The sequence below is a fragment of the Leucopleurus acutus genome (assembly GCF_964270905.1).
Source record: "Leucopleurus acutus genome assembly, chromosome: 11".
NCBI lineage: Eukaryota > Metazoa > Chordata > Mammalia > Artiodactyla > Delphinidae > Leucopleurus > Leucopleurus acutus.
The window spans coordinates 12,574,127-12,592,998 of record NC_139152.1 but is presented as its reverse complement, the minus strand read 5'-3'; the positions used below and the strand labels follow the sequence as shown (position 1 = coordinate 12,592,998).

The following is an 18,872-nucleotide window of genomic DNA, read 5'->3' as shown; positions in this document are numbered from 1 at the left end:
TTTTACAGAGAGGTGACATGACTAAGTGACTGTGGGCAAGTTATCTTTTCTTTATGTTGCCTTGTTTTATTGATAGCTCTCACATGTTTTTCATCAAATACTTGGTTTTCTCTAACCTGAGGCATATACTACATGTTGTTAAAGAGCTATTAAAACTTAGAAAATATGCTCATTCAAAATTTCTTCACAGCCATCGTTTTGCTTCAAAGCAATAGAAATCTATATAGGCAATACACCTTTAATAATAGTATAGCACATTTTGTCATGAGCAGTTTGTTCCTTCAAAAATTATCATGAAACAGATTGACAGCTAAATATGAAATGCTGAGCTCTCCAGTTAAAGCAGAAACATCATTTCATTCAGATCAGCTCTAGACAGACGAAGCAGAAGAAATGGCTGTACAATTATTCTATTTTTTTTCCAGTCATTGTAGTACACTACCCAGCTCAAGTTTCAGACAATTTATGGAGGGGATGGTACGGCATAGTTGGCTTGGCTACTAACTTGCTTAGCAGGACAGATTCTAGAGGGGTAGTAATCATATTCTGGGACCCTCCTTCTATAGAAGCATAGTCATTTTTATAGCGTTCATATACAGGGTTTAGTATCTCATGAACAAATGCAAAAATTTTTTAAAAGAAAAATAACATGCCCTTGGGCAAATGAAGTAAGTTCGTTAAAATTATGTTAACAGTTAATGTTGTTCTTCCATATCTTTTTTCAGATACTCTAGTAAGTTAAATAAAAAGTAGAGAAAAACAAACAAAACTCTTATCTTTAGGTATGCTTTTTTTCTTTGCAAAACTAATGTCACAGAACAGTCAGATATGTCATAATGGGCCTCTTGGGGAGGTAATTTTTTATTCAACTTGACGTGAAAGTTATGAGTAATTAATTATGTCTTCTGTTTATACTTCGTCAGATAAGAGTATTAAACAGAAGAGCTGAGAGGAACACAGAACACGGCCATTAATCTGTTTAATTTGCAAATCTAATGCAATCAAAAGGAAGACATTAGTGTTAAAATTGTTTTTGTCCAGGTGGTATCTTTCATGGAGGGAAAAGCCTGTCTGAGGTGTAAATGTCACATAAAGCAGCAAGTCACACAATTCCATGCAGGTTTCTAAAGCCAGGGCAAAAAATTCTCCCTCGTGCTTATAGCATTGACTCTGAAAGCTCTGGATGTACAAAAACTGAATCCCGGGCTCTCCACATCAGCACATTCCACTCCTTTCAGCTCTGTGCAATTATCTAACAAAGCTCAGACGCCACAGCTCCATTAAACTGAAGAAGGTGATAAACAAAGGCATAAACCTGGCGCTTGTGAATTTGCAGGAGTCCTCTGACAGTCAGCAGGCCTTGGTCTAGGAACATGTGACTCACAGACTGACAGAAAGGAGAAACTGCAGGAAACATTTTGGATGACCAGGAATCCATTGTCTCCAAGGACTACCCCATACCCCACTTCTCTCCAGATGGCAGTCCCCACCAAGGACTTAGAAACCGATTCGGTCACCTGTGTCTCAGGATATTTCTAGAGGAAGAAGAAGAGGCAGAAGTGGTAAGCTAGTGAGTGGGGAAATAAAAGTCATGCCAGAGTTTTCACACAAAACAGTATGGGACAGTGTGCAAAGGTTTCTATGGTCAAACAAAGGTTTCGTTCTTAACTGCTTCGGTACCTCTCTGAAACTCAGTTTCCCCATTACTGAAGTAGTGATAACGATGCTCGGGGTTATATAAGAATGTCCTCTGAACAGCAGCCATCCAATAAATGGTAGTGATTATCAGTATCTTCACCATCATTCTCAGTAAGGCAGTGAGGTTTGGAAGAACTTCTGATTTGTGCCCAATATATTTATATGGGTTGTTTCCTTTGGGACGTACCTTATATACAAATGTGGCACTATCGGTAATTCATCGATTGCTGAGCTGGCAGCCTGTTGATTTACATAACAGAGGTTTAGATCTTTTATTTAGTTTTGGCTAGCAAAATGTAATTTTAACTCGTAGTTTTAAATAAAATATAAAACTGTAGAAGAAATTTTACAGGTATGGGGTAATATACATGTGAATAATAATTACTATAATAAACGTGGCAATTTTGATGTCACACATGGAGGATATAAATTTGAAAGTATGCTGACAGTTATGACTTGTCTCTGAAAAAAAATCCATTTATTTTCCATTTATCTTTAAGAGTGCATACAGATTAATGCATAAACAACATGATCCAGGGGAGTTTAAGTCTACAGACTAATTTACTGAACTACCCAAGCAACAGAGGATTATTTTATCTAAATGAAGACAGAGAACACGTATTTAGAATTAAGCATTTTGCATTTAACAGCAAATTCAGAATTATAAAAGCAATTAAAGCTAAAATGAGGTATGATCATTTTTTTTCCCTGCACACCACTGCTGAGTTAAAGCTCATTTTGATGTTTGCCTTTGCAGCATTATTGAACAGAAGGTTGTGAATAGAAGTTCATGGCTGGGCAAAACCACCTTGCTTCCAGCTCGAATCCATTCTTCCTGCTTTTATTCAACCTTGTTAAACAGGACTTCAATTTTCTCACATTCCTACTCTTGTTCCCCTGTTTCTCCCATCTGGAGTGTTTTCTTTAACCTAGTCTGTCTATCTGAATTGCAACGGATAAGGTTCACATCAAAATTTGTCTTCCTTCGTGAAACCAGTGTTCCCTCAAGCCTCAGTGCGTTCTCCCTTATCTGAAGGGAAAGGCACTTGACTGAATAGAGTTGTCTGTCTCATTCCTTTGGAAGTTAGTATATAGCTACTTCAGGCTTCTCTTACAAGTAGGAAGTCGTATACATATAGCCCTTTTGCATGTAATATGTTTATGTTATTTTCCCTTACCTTACAGACTTCCTAAGGGCATAACTTTGTTTTACACTCTTAAAAATGATGAATACAGCACTTTCCTTATATGTCCAGTTTCATACATGTTTGAGGATTCATTGGTTGAAATACTTAAACATCTATTCACCTTCCCGTATCCTCCATCCATCTCCCCTGTTTTACTCAAGCCGCCTAAACTCCTCTTATAACTTTTGAATTCATTCTAATTTATTTATATTATTTCCAGATATGTTATTTAATAATTGTTAAAAGAACAGAAGAATGACATTACGTCATCAATCAAAGTATTTTGTCCTAACTTCCCCAAATGGTAATTTCCACGACTCCATTTTTAACTGATTCTCTGAAGAGTTATGAAAATGTTAACATTGGTGGTATGGGAATGCCTTAATATCTGCTCCTTTCCAGAATTCAATAGATAAATCTCGTAAGAACATAGTTCAATAGGCAGTCTTTCTCATAATGCATTTGAGTTTGCAGCTAATCGTTTTATTGAGGTCCTTGTGTATTTTCCTGATTTTCTTTTTCACATTTGCTTAGATAGCCTTACTCTCCCTTGCAAGTATAATTATTGTCTTTCAGAGACTGTCCTCATCAGAAAGAGGCTATATCCGCCAGTTAGTCAGTTAAAATACTTAGCAAGGGCCAGGCACAGATAAAAGAGAGAGAAGAAGATAAAACAAACTAAATAAAGTTATTTTAACTTTTTTCTTTGAGAAAATTATAGATTTATAGGAGGTTGCAAAGAGATGTACGGGCAGGTCCCATGCACCTTTCACCCTGCCTCTTTCAATGTTGATATTTTGCATATCAAACAAGAAAATATCCCAAACAAGGAAATATCCAAAGTATGAAATTGACATTGGTCCAATCTGTAAAATTTACTGAGCTTCCACAAGTGACTATGCACTCATCTGTGTGTATGTATGTGTAGATCTACACACTGAGATCACAAGTATAACTTCATGTGAGTACCACAACCATCAAGATACACAACTGTTCCATTATCACAAGTCTCCCTCATGCCACCCCTTCACAGACAGGTACACTTTCTCCTCTACCCCATGTAATCCTTAATCCTTGCTGACCACCCATTTGTTCTCCATCTCCATAATTTTGTTGTTTCTAGGATATTTTATAAATGGAATTAGATAGTACGAAACGTTTTGAGATTGGCTTTTTTCACTCAGCATAATTTTCTTGTAGTTCGTTCAAGTTGCTGTGTGTTTCAATAATTCGTTCCTTTTTGTTGCTGAGTAATATCACATGGTAGAGAAATACCACTGTTTGTTTAACCATTCACCTATTGAAGGGCATTTTGGTTATTTTCAGTGTTTGGTTAGTACAAAGCTACTATAAACATTCCTGCACAAGCTTCAGTTTTTTGCTGAAGAGAATTACAATTCCTCTTACACAGCCAAATCATCTTGTTTAGAGCAGAAGTTTTCAAAGATGGGTGACATGGGTGAGGGGCTAGTGATTCCATACTGCATCAAATATGTTTGTTAGTATATTCAGGAAGAAGTAACCATCTGTCCTGGTTTTCCCAGAACAGGCCGATTTATGTCTGCTGTCCTGGCATAATGATTCCCTTCAGTCTTGGAAGTGCCGCAGTTGGTATGATAAATTATATAATCACTCTGATTCAGATTTATTTATTTTACTGAAGATAAAAAATAGTTGATTAGAAGATGTAGAAGACCTAGTTGATTTATAATGTTGTGTTAGTTTCAGGTGTACAAGATTCAGGTTTCTTAAAGATTCCAAGCATTGCTGTGCCTGCTTGGCTATGATAGAATTGCATTTTTGTAGATTGCTGTTTTGTAATCTCTCTGAGCATCAGTGGAGTGATTCTAGAGTATGAGAAATGAGATAGTGTTTGTGCAATGAAAGATAGTCTTGCTGAAGTCTCTACTTTTCTGCTGCCTCCTTTTCTGTTAGAAAACGTTCCTTCCTGTGTTTCAGTTTTATGGTTGGGGACAGCTTCCAGGCTCATGACTTAGCTCCTGTGTCTTAGCTCATGTCATAGCTCCACAACTGGAGAGGAGAGTACTCTTTCCTACTGTTGCCAGTTTGGAAGTAATTGCAGGGATGGATGCTGATAGGTTTGGCTTAGATCACATGCCAATCTCAAAGACAGTAGTCAGGTACAGTCCCCAAATGGGCTTAGCTTAGGTCAGGGTTCACCCCTTGACTGATCACTGTCCGGGGTATTAAGGTCAAGTAGGATCCTTTCCAACCATAAGGATTAAAAAGGAGTTTTCCTCAAAGGATGGCAGGTGTTGGAGAAGATGGCAGATTTGGCCATTGGAGGAATGGTGATCTGGACAGTCACTCTAATTTCTGTCTTCAGTGAAGAGGCCGGCACACTAGCAAATGACACACAGCTGGAAGAGCACAGCCAAAATTCAGTTCTGTACCTTTTTGACTACAGAGCCTATAGTCTTAAGTTTTATTATGCATTATATTTAGCTGTGGAGAAATGGAAAATAAATGCCTGTCCATATAGCCTCTTAAGTTTTTCTATGTGACTAATTCTGAAGTAATCACACTAATGGGAAGCATACATGTAGGTGATGATCCCCAACATTTCAAGGTCATAATCAATACCTATGTTCACCCCTATGTCCTTCACTGGTGAAAGTACAATTGGGAATATAATTGAACCTCAGACCCCTGGCTTAATTCCTAAATTGAAGAGGACCGAAAATGCTCAGATTCTGAAAAAATTATCATAGCACATTTAAGTGAAAAGAGCATGCTAAAATAGTGGGACAATTTGATACTATTTTTTTTTTTACATACTCACTCCAGTATACAGACATAGGAAAAAAATTTGGAATGATATGTCCCCCAGATGGTAGTTATTTTAGAACTGAATATGTAGGAATGGCTACTTTCTTCCTTTTCTGCCTGTTGTATTTTATATATTTTCCACAGTGAACATGTATTAGTTTTCAAATTTTTAATCCATTACAAAATTCTTATGATTGGTGATGTGCGCCAGATTCAGACTTACTTTGAGATTTCAAATTAAGAAATCCCTACTTCAGAACCACAAGAAACCACATGGTGAAAAGGCTAATTGGAGGCCTCAGCATAGCAACAAGAATTTTAATAGAAAGAGTCTCATCAGGTTTCCAATTAGCCTTCAAAAAATAAGTAAAAAGATGTGGCAACAGGAAAGAACCTGGAGCACCTCTAAAGGGGGGCTGACTTTCAGCAGATTTAACAGTTTTACCTAATTAAAAAGAAGCACAGGGCTTCCCTGGTGGCGCAGTGATTGAGAGTCTGCCTGCTAATGCAGGGGACACGGGTTCGATCCCTGGTCTGGGAAGATCCCACATGCCGCGGAGCAACTAGGCCCGTGAGCCACAACTACTGAGCCTGTGCGTCTGTAGCCTGTGCTCCGCAACAAGAGAGGCCGCGACAGTGAGAGGCACGCACACCGCGATGAAGAGTGACCCCCGCTCGCCTCAACTAGAGAAAACCCTCACACAGAAACGAAGACCCAACACAGCCAAATATAAATAAATAAATAAATTTAAAGATCTTTAAAAAAAAAAGCACATAAGCTAAGTTTTCAAGATTAAGTCCATAGTGCTTAATTCTAAGTTGTTGCAATCATTTTAGCACAGTTTTGATAATACCAGAATCTTCATATTAAAATTCCCAGGGCTTCCCTGGTGGCGCAGTGGTTGAGAGTCCGCCGGCCGATGCGGGGGACACGAGTTCATGTCCCGGTCCAGGAGGATCCCATGTGCCGCGGAGCGGCTGGGCCCGTGAGCCAGGGCCGCTGAGCCTGCGCGTCCGGAGCCTGTGCTCCGCAACGGGAGAGGCCACAACAGTGAGAGGCCCACGTACCGCAAAAAAAAAAAAAAAAAAAAAAAAAAATCCCAAATACCTATCCATTTTGAATGAGACCTATAGTTATTTCTGCAAGACTAATTAAAAAGTATAATTTAGTTAGGGGAAACTGTAGAAGAAAGTCCCCATAATGATGCATAATAAACTTGGCCACATCCCATCACTATCTTTCTATGTAAATAACACTATAATAACCTAGCTTTTTCTAAAATCCTTTAAGGAGGACCAAATGACTCACTGTTTAATAATACATTACAGACATTATACAATTCCCTTGGCTTTTTATTATTCACCTTATTAATCAACTTAACATTCAGAAACTTTAGAAGTCAATTTTTCTTCCTAGATAACATCTAGGAATTTTAAGTACATCCAAGTAATAAGGTATTTCTTATGGTAACGCTGTTGGCCCTTATTGTGAAAATGATGGTTATACTTTGTGGAATTTGTCAAGAACACTCTCATTTTTAGGATTACACTTTAGTTTTCAGCACAACATCAAAATAAATCGACATCCTAAAGCAATATTACGAGACTATCTATTTTCTGGACCACCAACTTGACTTAAATAGGAAATTCCTGGTTTATCTGAGACAAAGAATGATGTATGACAATTAGCCTAATTCTGATGCACCACACACAGAGAGAAAGAGACTCATATAAGTGTGTTCTTGGAGATTTCCAGAAATTTTGTTTTGATACTAAAAAAAGAAGATTGTTAAACTTAAAAATAATAATTTATTAATTGCAGAACTGTTAATATTATTTTTATACTCTTTAGGTGCACTTCTCCTTATACATTCATGGAGGGGAAAACCTCTTTTTAGCCATTTTTGTGAGTGTACAAATAATCTGATCACAACTTTTCCTGTATTTTTGACTCTATAGGAGATATTGATTTATCAACAAAGAAAAAGAAAATTAAAGTCATAGAGAAAAAAATTACAACTAACTCAAACTTCCACACTTTACCAATACAGTAATAGACTATGGGTGTAAGTTAGTATATTACAAGACAGTGTAATACCTTTCAATTCTCTAGCGAAATAGTGTAAGTAATAGTACTTGTTTCATGCATACATTTTTGTATTCTAATCATTTGAAAATCTTGACAGTCCAGATTTTTGGTGTATATATACTAACATTTTAATGACTACAACACTAATTTAATCAGCCTGTTTAACTGTCTGTCCATGTTTGGATAATAAATACTTATCTAGTATTCAACTGAGTATGAAAATTATCATTTGTTTCTGTATAAAATTACCTATTGGGATCTTAAACAAGAAAGCACATTTATTGTCTGAAATCCATTAAAAAAATTTCTGTGAGGTACCAATATGCATTTAAAAAAAGAAAAAATATCATTTTAAGGAATAAAGGGACTCATAAGTTTTAATGATTGAAGAAAAATAACAATGATCATCTGAGCTTCAGTCAGTCATGTGAGTTTCTGGAAATGCCTTCAGAGGTCTAGATCCAATCTGAGTATATTAATATACATTGTGAGGGAAAAATAAAGAAAAAACATTATGTAAAAAATTATTTTTATTTTTGATATTCTCAAATTGTAGAGCCAAAAAAGAACACATTTTTAGATTTGAAAAACCCCAAAACTACTTTGTTTACAAGTTAAAGTAAATTTTATGCACAATGAATAAAATAGAGAATAAGTGATCAAAAAAGCTGTTTTTACTTCATTACAGATGAGAATTTGCCACACAGGGGAACCCATTCATTGCTTGAGGACACACCATTTACCAGTGGTTGATTCTGACAATACAATAGCAAGAAAAAAAAATGTGTGAGGAACCTTATCTTGATGTCTAAAAGACTTTATTTTCACTTTTGGTAATAAATCCTTTGCTACCTCCACAAGACCAATAGAACAGCATCTCGAGATTATCTCCCCATTGCGACTACACTCTCTCCCTCAGCACTGCCTGCCCAATGGACCCTCTCTCCTAGTTCATCTCACTGTGCATCGTCTCTGTTCCCTGAACTTGCACGCTTGCAACCTGTTTTTCCTCTGTCTCGAGTCTGTCCCATAACTCCCGTTTGACCTTTCTCACCCTATGTATTCATTCAATATTCATCCATTTATTCAACAAATATTTACTGAGCATCTACCCTGCGCCGGGCACTCTTCCAACAGCTGGGGATACAGCAGTGAGCAAAAAGGATAAAGACATTGCTTTCATGGAACCTACAAGCATTCCAATAGAGGAGTTAAGTAATAATAAAGAGCTAATATAATGCCATGTAGTGAGTGATACATTCTCTAAAGAAAATAAACCTGGGTAAAAGTGGTAAAATTTGAATGATGGGTTGATTTTTAGATTGGCTGTTCAGGAAAGACATTTTAAGGAACCACCCTTTGAGCAGAGATTGGCACTCTCAGCCCCTTACCACGGTTCATCACAGAACACCTTTGGGAAGAATGAGAATCGTCTTCTACCCAACTGGCTATTGTGGCCATGAAAGAGAAGCAAGGACAGCAGCCAGAAATCTTGGACTGGTGTAAATAGCTTAAAGCAGTATGATGGAGGGTTGAGGACAGGACAGAGAGATGACAAGCTTCTCACATTTTATCTTTATAACCTGTCAAGTCTGTTGGCAAGCAGGTCTTCAGAACATGCAAGAAAGCAGGAGCAGTCACAACCTAGTGTCATACTAAAATGAAACAGAGATAGAAGTAATGTGTGAAAGATACAACCAGAAATAGTTCATCTCAACAGCAAACCAAACCAAACAACTAAATGACGGTCCAAAAGTGGAAGAGCCACCTCTCAGCTGATAGTAATTTCACCATTTATGACCAATTGGCAGTAATATTAGAGGCAAGATCTAAGTACCAGCTTAAGTATTGAACTAGACGATCTTTGAAAGGTATAGTTTTATGATTCAATGAAATACACTGAACAAAATATGTTGTTCTCTTAAGTCATATATTAAGACAATCATATTTAAAAATCGTGTTAAAATTAATTTTCTATCTTTTTAACAGTCAAAAGCCAAAGAAATTTTTGTATGTACAGTTACCAAACCCAGAGTTAGCGCAACCCATAAAATAAGGAAAATATACACATGTTTTTCTTCCAAGAGAGTTGAACATCAGTCCTTGAAAAGAAAGTTGGGAATTGTTGCGCTCCTTCATGCAAATTCTTCAGATTCTGAGATTTAGACTATGATTGATCTTACTGGTATGTTTCCCCTATCATTAAAGTTACTTTTCTCATTAAGGAAAGAGAGAGATAAAGAGAAGAAGTGTCTAGTGTACAAATATAGATATTGTTTCTTAATACTTAATTAATACTTAATTGTTAATACAATACTTAATACTTAATTGTTTCTTAATACTATTCCCATAAATCATTTTTAGAAAAAAATTCTGCACTCAAACTTGGGAAATGCTACACACTATATCTTCCTACTGGAAGCACAATGCATATTAACATAGTGAAGGTTCTAAGAAATCCTGGTACAAAAAATAATAATAAATGAATTAATACTAGTTTAAACAAAGTTAAACAGATTACTTCCCAAATTCATGTCAGCACAGAAGTGTTTATTTTTAATAATATCTGTTAACATTTTAAGTCTCTAATGTTCCATGGAGTACACGTGGGAAGATGCTGCTCTAGACACAGTTTTAATTGTTCTTCTTCTTTGACTTTTGCTTTGGGCTATTTTTACTGTCCTATTTCTTTCTTTCTCTTTTTCTTTTTGGACACAACACTTATTGAGTGCTTACTGTACTCTAGGCACTGTTTAAAATATGTTACGGTCATTATCTCACTTATTCCTGACAATCATCCTCTGAGATAAACATAGCCAATCACCATAGGGACCCCAGAGAGGTGAGATAATTTCCCCCATATCCTGCTGTTGGTAAAAGGCACAGTCCAGAGAGCTGAGATTGAAATCAGGTCTCTCTGACCCAATGACACCGATCCTTTTAACAAAAGGCCAGTTCTCAACTCTTCTACTCCCAGAAGCATACCACCCCTGCCAAGCTCTGAGAGACCAACAGCCTACTTATTTCCCAATCCAAAGATTTTCCGCTTATAGTACCTCTCCATTGCATTTGATGCAGTTTGCCAATCCCTCTCACCTGAAATTTCCTAGACCTTGGTTTTCCTTGATTCTTATACCTCTCCGGCTGTTCCTTCTTCATCTTCTAAGGCTCCTTAGTAAATGTTACTTGCTCCTCAGGCCCCACCCTGGCCCATTGCTCTTCTCTCCTTTGCCCTCTGCTGGGACATCCCCATTCACATCTCCAGGTCTGCCCTCTCCCCTAGACATCAGACTCATATCTAAGTACCTGCTTTTTTTAGGCACTTCAAATTCAAAAGATCCTCCACTAACCTCATCATGTACTACAGCAGTGGAGGTCCCAGCAGGACACTCAGGGGAAATCTGTGGAGTTTAATCAAGAGACTGTTAATTAAGGTGTAGAGCAGGAGTAGTGATACTAAACAGGGATGATAAAGTATCCAGGGACGAACAGCAGCGGGAAGCTATTACCCTAAAGAGACCAGGGGAGGAAGCTGTTTCTGGAACTTGGCCAGAACTTGGCCTTGAAGGAGGAGCTGACTACAGGATTGAAAGAGGGGATGAAGCCATTGACTATCAGGGTCCAGCCAGCGTGGACTCCTACCAGTAATCTTCTGTTAGTGCCTCCTACTAGTCAAACTCACTGCTGGCCAAAGGGCAAGGGATCCTGAAGAAGCAGTCTTTACAGGGAAGCTCCCTGGCGCTGAGGGTGGAGAAGGAGGTAGACTGATCTGGAGGAGAATGGACACCACCAGCACACTTGGTATCTTTTTTTTTTTTTTTTTTTTTTTGCGGTACGCGGACCTCTCACTGTTGTGGCCTCTCCCGTCGCGGAGCACAGGCTCTGGACGTGCAGGCTCAGCGGCCATGGCTCACGGGCTCAGCCGCTCCGCGGCATGTGGGATCTTCCCGGACCGGGGCACGAACACGTGTCCCCTGCATCGGCAGGCGGACTCTCAACCACTGCACCACCAGGGAAGCCCGAGCCCCTTTCAAATTTAATGTTCCTTGATTATGTATCACGTAAGAGCAGAAATGGAAGGAAATATAAAGAGGAGGTTCAGAAAGAAAGAAGGATTCTGGCCAAGCCTGTGAGTTTAGGGAAACCTTCCACTTCACTACTAATGAGCACCGTTTCAGGGAAGGCAGAATCTAAATTCCTATGATGTCATATGCTACAACTTGCCTCTTTGTTGACAAAATACTGATGTCGAGTGAACTGATATAGGAAGCAATTTTCAAGGAGAGGTGTAGCAAAGATAGGATAGGTGAGAGAAGTTACATTGTTTTTACTAAAATTATGGGAAGATGTATGAGAGGGAAAATCTAAATGAAGTTGTATTTATCTGGTGATTAAATAAATAAATAATACTCCAATAAATACCACTCGATTTACATTCACATGTGGGTAGAAGACTTTGAGATTGGTAGGCTCCCAGTATACTTGATAACAGAGTTCTTTTGTTTCCTGTTTTTAGAAATAGAAATATACCATCAATATTGATATGAAAGTAGAAATTTTCATAACCAATATTGTGCTTATGAAACATCAATTATGCAGCTATTAGCTTCATAACATAAAGTGGATGATTTAAACAATTGGTGACGACTGATTAAATGTGCCCATCATTAAGCCATGGATAGGGAACAATGCACGAAGGCTTCCTTAGCCAGGCACCTTCAGGCTACCTCAATGAAACTGGTTATAGCCAATCTTACAGATTCAAAATTTCAGACTTTCCCACCACTTATGTCCAGCTGCTTGTTTCTGATTTGTGGAAAAGATAAAACTACAAATCAAGCCTCATATTTGAGTTTCTCTAACTTTATGGCTTTAAGGGATTTTCACTCTCATGTGGAGGATACTTCATACAGAGTATGAAGTCTGACATAATGAGAACTACAGAGATTTGGGGGGAGGGCTGGGGAAATGGTTTCTTTCTGACTTAGCACAGATAGACCTTTTTAGATTTTATCACTGATATTCAATCGACAACTTGGTATTTAATAATGGAATGTTATGTTTCTATCACCACCTGCATGTTAAGTCTGTTTTACTGACACTTATTCAGGACCTTGAATGCAAAAGCATCTCCAAATTATGGAAAGATTATACTATGAACCCAATTTACCATGTAATATACTATTTCCAAAATGTAAATGCATTACTCTATGTGCCTAGTTTACCACTCTGAACATCTCTTGTCAACTGTAACAAAATAAGTGAATGAAATAGCATGTGTGAAATACCTGGAAGACTGACTGGCACACATGGTGGGTATTCAGTGTACATATATGAAGGCTATATATATATGTATATATATATTTCTTTTGGTATACTTTATATCCATTTGACATAAAACATTGCATTTACATAAAATAAAGAGTAAAGACTTGCTTTACAAAATTACTTGTCTCATTACAATATTTACTAAAAGGCCAGCTTTATTAATGCATTTACTGTGTGATGCAGTTTATCATAATTGACACTAAACTGCAAATGTGCAGGAAAACACCTATTATGTAGAACAGGGTGAACGTCTATACAGTCTATGCCATTACTGACTGCAATTTCTCAGTCTGATATCAAGTTTTGATTAGAACTTTTGCTACAAATTTTTACATTTTTTATGGCACTCTACCCATACTCCCGAGCCCATCATTTTGACCATTTCTGAAATTCTCACTCACTATGAAGATTTCAAATAGAAACCTGAAGTAGTGCCAAAGGTTGGGTTTGGATCAGATGTCATATGTGTAAGTCCTAGCTGATACATAGTAAAATGTGTGGCTGTTCAATTTCTCACTTTGCATTCATGAAAAGTGTTGCATAGACATATAGTTATGACAGAATATGACAAATAGAAAAATTAATAGAAAACTTCATAGTTTGTGTATGTTCATAAAACGTACACATTTGTGTTGTCTGCTTAAAGAGCAACCTCTTAGAGTGAAAATATATGACCAAGCTTATTATTTATCAGATTTTAAATAATATTATCGTTGATAGCTTCAGAAAACGTAAAAACGTATTAAATACAATTTAGAATCGTATTTAGGCACTCTGCTGCTGGTTCTTCCGGAAACTATTTTTCCTATTTTCCATTAAGATAATGAACGTATGGAATATTTAAAACTGATGCTGTGCTCAATCCGTTGGCTCTGTTCCACTATCTCCTTGTCAGACATTCCCGATTAAGGGTGCATATGAGCAAGAAGTGACTGATAAGAAGACATTTGCATCCTTTAATGTTTCTTCCATTTCTAAGGTAGATATCACTGTGGTGCTGAAAGGATAGCTCCCGGTCACCTGTCGACGTACTTGAGTTTGCTTTGCTGGGAAAAGGACTAATAACAGAACTAAAGTAGACACACGGAAGACACGAGTGATAGACAATTACTTCATGACACTTCTCCAAAGACATCTAGCTTAAATTTCTTTAAAAAAAATTATGCACCGTATAGTTGTCAAACTAGGGGTATTTTGTTTTTGTTTTTAAGCAGTCCTTGTCTATTTTTCTGAGTTAAACCCTGAAGCAGGACATTCCAAAGAAGACACGAAAAAGTTAATTATACAGATGTCTGCCATTGAAATTTAGAGGTAGCATCCTCTGTAAATATAGCGGGGGAAAGTCTAGACTTTGTAAAGGGTATTCTCAGATTGGAGATGAGGACTTGGGAAGGGGAGTCCTCTCCAGGCTCAAGCTGACATTCCTTAGTCAAAGAAAACCATGCTCACGATCCAGCCCCGGCAGTCCATTTGAGGCCGCGGAGCTCGGCCCCCGGTGTATAATTCCAGCAGAACGTAAATTAAGGCAAAGCCTCCGCTCACTCCGTTGGGGGAGGGAGGGAAGGTTAAGCAGCATCGGGGTGCAGTAGCGACCAGAAGGGAAAGTGATCTCATTTTGTCGGAGGAAGCACCATCCGAAAGCCCACCTTTGACGCGCATGCCGGCGGCGGTACAAGAGCACAAAGGGGGAAAGCCGGAGGCAGCAAACTTCCCTCTCCTTCCACCCCATCCCTGAAGCCCGCGGAGAACACGTAAACGCAAGGACAACAAAGCGTGCACCGGGGGCGCTGCCAGCAGCCCGGCCATCGCGACCCGGGGCGCGCCGCTCCCCCGCTACAGAGCGAGGGCGCCGGAGCGCGGGCGCAGGCAGGACCGCGGCGGCTGGGGGAGGGGGTCCCCTACCTTGAGCAGCACAAAGAGCCAGAGCAGAGGCAGGAGGCGGCGGCCGCCGCGCGTCCTCGCGGGCAGGTGCCCCATCGCGGCGTGGACGGGGACACGGGGGAACGGTGACGCCGGCTGGCTCCCCCGGCGGCTCACAATGGCGAACGGGGGCTGCAGCCTCAGACCTTGGGCGCCGAGGCTGCTCCCGGCGGGCGCATGCTGCCTGTGCAGTCCCCCCGCGCCAGCTCTCTTTCGCTTTCTGCTCCCTGGGTCCTCTAGGAACGTGCCAGGTGCTGCTGTTCTCTAACAGCTAAGGATGGAGAGGGTGCGGATTGGAGTGGGCGAGGCTCCGCTGCCGCCGCCGCGGCTGTCGCGCGGTGAGCGAGAGGCGGGGGCCCTGCGCCCAGCCTCCGCGGTCGTCTGGCAGCAGAGATACTCTCACTGTGGGCTGCGGACTCATAAAAGTGACAGCAGCTTCCCAAGCCCCACTCCAGGCTCCGCCCCAACCTCTTCCACAGTCCCTGGGACGCAGAGTTCTGTGGGGCTTCCCTGACTCCTCTTCAGCAACTCAGGAAACAAACACACCGGTCCCTTCCCAATCTTCCTACACCTGCTCTCAGCTAACACTTGGAGGGAAGTGGTGGTTGTGATTGTAGTGATGGAGTTCAGTGTGTGTGTATGTGTGTGTGTGTGTGTGTGTGTGTGTGTGTGTGTATGGGGAGGATACTCCCTCCCATTTCCACTCTCTTCATCCTCTTTAAACACTCATTCTCTCTGTCCCACACTCATCCAGGAGGAAATAACACAAGTATATATTTTTTCTGTTTGAGGTCAGAAGTTTTGTAAATTTTAAGGGCTGTCCTTTGACACCTGAGTGGAATATAGAAGGAGGTTGGTTCACATTATATTACACACATTTTTAAACACATAAACATTTATATACTTTTTAAAATGTTTAATTATTAAAGAAACTGTCAAACTTTCCCAGAGTGGTTATGCCATTTTACATTCCCACCGGCAAAGTATGAGTAGGGGGAGGGGAAAGAGTGGGTGTGTAATTTAAAAGTGGTAATGTTAGAGATCTTTGTGGTGATGAAACAGTTCTGTATCTTGAATGTGCTGGTGGTTACACAAATCTACCCAGATGATAAAATTGCACAGAAACACACACACACACACACACACACACACACACACACACACACACGAGTGCATGTAAAACTGGTGAAATCTGAATAAGGTCTGTGAACAGTACCGAGGTCAGTTTCCTGGTTTTAATACCTACTGTAGTTATGTAAGATGTTACCTCTGGAAGAAACTGGGGAAAGGTACATGGGGCCATTCTGTACATTTTTTCTTATTGAGCTATAATTGACATATGACATTATATTAGTTTCAGATGTACAACATAATGATTCCATGTTTGTATGTACAGATGGCTGGTATGTATATGTGTATCTGAGAAAGGTTTAGATTGAATATAGTTATACAAGTATATATGTGTGCTAAATTCTTAGATGCATAAATCTAGAATAATGGTCTGAATTTATGTGAGAATATTGTCTCTGATGCCTTCCTTTAGAAACTTCTTTTGTTGTCACCTTCCTTTTCATATGCTCACTTTAGTGCCCTTACGTCCATTCTTCTCTTTCTCTTGAGAAAATATTAGTTGCTTCTCCAGCCCTCGAGGTCAGACTCATGGGCTATCTGAAAATTTTATTCTTGGGACTACACTTGTAGGGCTTTGGTTTGGTATGTTTTCCTTTTATTTTGAAGCACCAGAAGGCAGCATTCTATTCCCACCCACACCCAAAAGTGGCACTAAAATTATCTTATGTCTAGAACAAAAAAGATGTTTCAGCCAGGGACAAAATCACACTCATAATTTGCCAACAATTCTTCTTTTGAATAGAGTTTGATTTTAAAGGGTATGTGTGTCCATGTTGTGGATTATGGATATATATGAAGATATACATATGTGTGTATATATATGCATGTGTGTGTAGATACATGGATATAGGCTTAACTGATGTGCGTAGGATATTAGAAATATAGCCTACTAATCATACATTCATCTTGTAAATGCAAAAAGAACTTTCACAGTGATGCACGTTTTTGTAATAATCATATTTTGCTATGTTGTCTTTCTATTTTTTTCCTTATCACTTATATCACAATTTGCTTAGCTCTTTATGCCCTCATAAATATGTACACATGGACCACTTTGGGGGAACAATAAAGCAATAAACAATAAGAGTAAGGCATTCCCCAGTAAAGTATTAGTTATTAACATTATTAATATTCCATTACACTGTATTCAATCACACTGTGATTAGGTGCCCTGAAGACTGAGGGTATTATTTCGTAGTCACAGAAAATGTTCTCTCCAGAGAAAAGTATTTTACTTAGCCATTGCTGAATAAAATAGTTTCATTCTCTTTTTTTTGTACTTAAAACAATAACAGGCTTGTGAATCTTTCCAGGAGAGACACCCAAGAAGAATGTGAATGCTCTATCATCAGCTGTGTGGGGTTTTCAATTCATAGAGCCTGCTGTGTTTTTCTTTGAACTACTGGTTGGTTTCCCAGTGTAATACTTCCAAAGGATGGTGAATCTTATTTTGCTGTTTTCAAGATTCCAAATCAGCGAGAATGTCCATGGGCAACATAAAGTGCATATAGGAATGTATGCTTCAAAATGTTTGTTCTGATTTCATTATCACAACAACACTGCTTGGTAAAGAAGGCTGATATCATAATCGCCAACTGTTTCCCCTGTAATGCTGCATTTCCAGGAGAAATAATAGATGCGGATAAAAAAGAATCTCTTGCATGCCTTAAGACAGGCATGTAAAAATGAATTCTCACAAAATGAAATAAAGCTTTCTACTTCCTTAGGAAATAATAATAAGGTGGTTAATGAGCAAGAAACTGGAAGATCTTTTTTTTTTAATCTGTTTTTCCTAAATAAGTAAAAAAGTACCCAGTACTATGTGTTCACATCTATCTCTTCTATACAAAGAGAAGCAATAGCAGCTACAGAGAAGGAGCTGTAATCCCTATGAGAGGTTTAATGAGTCAAATGGAACTCTTATCGCGCCCTTGCCAAGTTCAATTCTGTCCTCCAGGGACCAACTCTAATGTAGTTCAGTGTGTTTAGTCCTGGCTTCCACTACTGAAATCGCCTACCAGGCTGTCAGCAGTTTCGCTGTTTCAGAGGCATATTTATGGGAGTTGCTCAATGGGAAATAGTTTACTTTTTATAGAATGAAGAAAAAACTCAAGCCATTGATCTCTGGAATATAATCCACTTAAAAAGCGCAGTAACAGCCATGCATTTTATCATCCATATCTCACATATTACAATTGTTAAAACATAGGAACTGGGGGCTTCCCTGGTGGCGCGGTGGTTGAGAGTCCGCCTGCCGATGCAGGGGACACGGGTTCGTGCCCCGGTCCGGGAAGATCCCACGTGCCGCGGAGCGGCTGGTCCCGTGAGCCATGGCCGCTGAGCCTGCGCGTCCGGAGCCTGTGCTCCGCAACGGGAGAGGCCGCAACAGTGAGAGGCCCGCGTACCGCAAAAACCAAAAAAAACGTAGGAGGTGTAGATTACATGTAATGACCAGGCAGCGTTTTGATTTTCAATTCATCTGAGCATTTGTTTTCATTTTTCTCTTGATGAACACTGGTTTCTCGCCTAAAAGAGGTGTTGACAATTCATAAATTCTGTCTTTCAAAATGAGAATGATTGGCAGCCCTCAGGTGAATAGCATATTCCAACTGCCAAGACTTATTATTCTTGCCACACTTGAAAAACAGTGAAATTCACTACAGAAAGACATTTTCGCTTTTATATGGAAACTGTTTTCCCATTGCCTCTTTTTTCTTCCTAAATAATTT

General features: G+C 39.2%; 1 protein-coding gene across 2 annotated transcripts in view; it reads right to left on the bottom strand.

Annotated features, from left to right (window-relative positions):
• The window catches only part of PTPRO (protein tyrosine phosphatase receptor type O), a gene marked incomplete at both ends in the record, with an annotated part of 224,795 nt that extends 209,726 nt beyond the window's left edge, over positions 1–15,069 (bottom strand). For both annotated transcript variants that reach the window (XM_082850493.1, XM_082850494.1), the window contains one exon: positions 14,995–15,069. In XM_082850493.1, coding sequence (XP_082706619.1) covers positions 14,995–15,069 — 75 coding nt within the window. The remainder of the gene's footprint in view (positions 1–14,994) is intronic.
• Positions 15,070–18,872: the final 3,803 nt, after the last annotated feature.